This window comes from Nicotiana sylvestris, chromosome 1, assembly GCF_000393655.2.
Source record: "Nicotiana sylvestris chromosome 1, ASM39365v2, whole genome shotgun sequence".
NCBI classification, from domain to species: Eukaryota; Viridiplantae; Streptophyta; class Magnoliopsida; order Solanales; family Solanaceae; genus Nicotiana; species Nicotiana sylvestris.
The window spans coordinates 26,887,368-26,889,659 of NC_091057.1; the positions used below are offsets into that span (position 1 = coordinate 26,887,368).

Below are 2,292 nucleotides of genomic sequence, written 5' to 3' on the forward strand. Positions count from 1 at the left end.
AAATATTTCAAGAAACCTATCGAATGAGATCCATCATCGGGAGAAGTCCAATTTTTCTACTTAAATCTTTCTCTTCTTCTTTCTCCCATGAAGTCTAGCCTTTTTACCCATTCCCAGAAGGTCTCCTCTTTCATCCATGGCTCTTTTCTCAATAATTCTTACACACTCAGCTTGCAACACCACCTCCTCTAACTTAGTTATCCCATCGAATCACTACAATTCACATAAGGACTCTACTCTATCCCATTCATTTCTACCACAGTAATCATGCACAAGTCATTATAATGCTTAGGGAGCTTAAGTGCCTTGTATACATTAAAAGTGATTTCCTCATCGCCAACTCTCATCTTCAACTTCCCTTCCCTAACATCAATAATCGCTCCACCAGTAGCTAAGAATGGTCGCCCCAAAATAATGGCCACTTCCTCATCAGCCTCATAATAAAGAACAATAAAATCAACAGGAAGAATAAACTTTTCCATTTAAACTAACACATCATCAATAATTCCTTATGGCATAACTAGTGACCTATCTGCCAACTGTAAAAGTGATTGTAGTAGGTCTAAGCACCCCCAATCCGAGTTGCTTGAACAAAGAGAATGGCATCAAATTTATACTAGCCCCTAAATCACACAGGGCTCTACCAACTTCTTATTTTCCAAGAGACGGAGGAATTGTGAAACACCTAGGATCCTTTAACTTAGGAGGAAGTTTACTCTGAACACTAGCACTGCACTCTTCAGTAAGTGCAACTGTTTCAAACTCTGTAGGTCTTCGCCTGTTTGCCACAATATCTCTGAGATACCTTGCATACTTAGGCACTTCCTGCAAAATTTCCACCAAAGGCAAATTCACACGCAATTGGCTCAAAATATCTAAGAATATATTATACTTAGCGTTATCTTTTTGCTTTTGCAGTCTTTGTGGAAACGAAGGTAGTGGCCTTGTCACAATTACTGGCTCTGATCCTTTGTTCTCTTTCTCATTCCCCTCAACTGGCTTAGGAGCTAATTCTCCTTTAGAACTAGGTGTATACTTCTTTTTCTTTGGAACTTCTTCTAATACTCTTCTATTTCTCAAGGTAACTGCATTGACTTGAGCCTTAGGATTAGGCTCAGTATCACTAGGGAGAGCTCCAGCAGGTCTAGGATTCTGAGTATTAGCAATTTGGCCAAACTGCCTCTCTAAATTTCTGAACTCTGTGCGCAATTGTTGATTCTCAGCCCTAACTTGTTTATTCTCAGCCCTAACTTGTAAATTCTCATCCATAACTTTCTGATTGTCTATCAAGAGCTTTTTCATCATGGCAGTCAAACTCTCTTCTGCTTGTTATGGGGGTTTAGGTGGCTGATTTTAGTTAGCTTGAGGCCAGTTATTCTGATTTCCACCCCAAGAGAAGTTAGGATGATTCCTCCGGTTTGGATTGTATTTGTTACCATATTAAGCATTTTGATTCATCGGCCCTCTAGCTTGTTGCCCAACATAGTAGATGGATTCAAGATTCACGGGGCATATGTCACTTGTGTGAACTTCACCACATAATTCGTATCAAGTAGACATTTTTTGCACATGCTGCATCCGTTGTGCTTGGTGCATTGTCATTTTGTTCATCTGGTTTGCTAATCTTGCTATATCTTCCCTCGTGGATGAAAAATCATCAGCTCAATCACACATGATGCCTTTTGTTTAAGTGTTCTTCGTGGTTCCCATCTCCTTGCCAATTATTATCATTAGCAGTGAAATTGTTTAGCAAGATCTGGATCTCACTATACGATCTTGGCATGCAACTACCCCCACATTCTGAGTCAAGATTCATCTTTGATGACACATCCAACCCATCAACAAAAATGTGACCCAAAACCTCATCAGTCTGACAATGATGTGGGCGGTCTTTGAGTATCTTCTTGTATCTTTCCCATGCTTGACGAAGAGTCTCGCCATCTCGTTTTTGAAACCTAAGAAGCTGGCTCCTCAGCGACTTTGTCTTCTTAGTGTGAAAAAACTTGATTAAGAATTTCCTAACTAGATCATCCCAAGTGTTGATTGAGTTTGCGGGCTCCTTTTGCAACCATTTTAGGTCTTTCGTGCACTCTCATGCCTTTTTACTATACTTCGCTGTTTTATTCAAGCTTTTCCTCAATAGCTGTTCACTCTCTCATGTGCACGCGAGAATGAACGAGTAAAGTTCTTCTTTTGTCTTTTGGTCACGAATCAACTTCTATTTGCTCACATTTGGTCCAACTTGCTCCTGCACACAAGAATGCACGCAATGAGCATAATTCACTACAAAAA

General features: G+C 40.0%; 1 protein-coding gene across 1 annotated transcript; it reads right to left on the minus strand.

Annotated features, from left to right (window-relative positions):
- Positions 1-651: 651 nt before the first annotated feature.
- On the minus strand, positions 652-1,305 carry LOC104221633 (uncharacterized). The gene has a single exon (XM_009772716.1). The coding sequence runs from the start codon at positions 1,303-1,305 to the stop codon at positions 652-654; it is 654 nt and encodes a 217-aa protein (XP_009771018.1).
- Positions 1,306-2,292: the final 987 nt, after the last annotated feature.

What these genes read in the sequence shown, in the direction of transcription:
- LOC104221633 (XM_009772716.1), bottom strand. Translation starts at nt 1,305, where the DNA reads ATGATGAAAAAGCTCTTGATAGACAATCAGAAAGTTATGGATGAGAAT.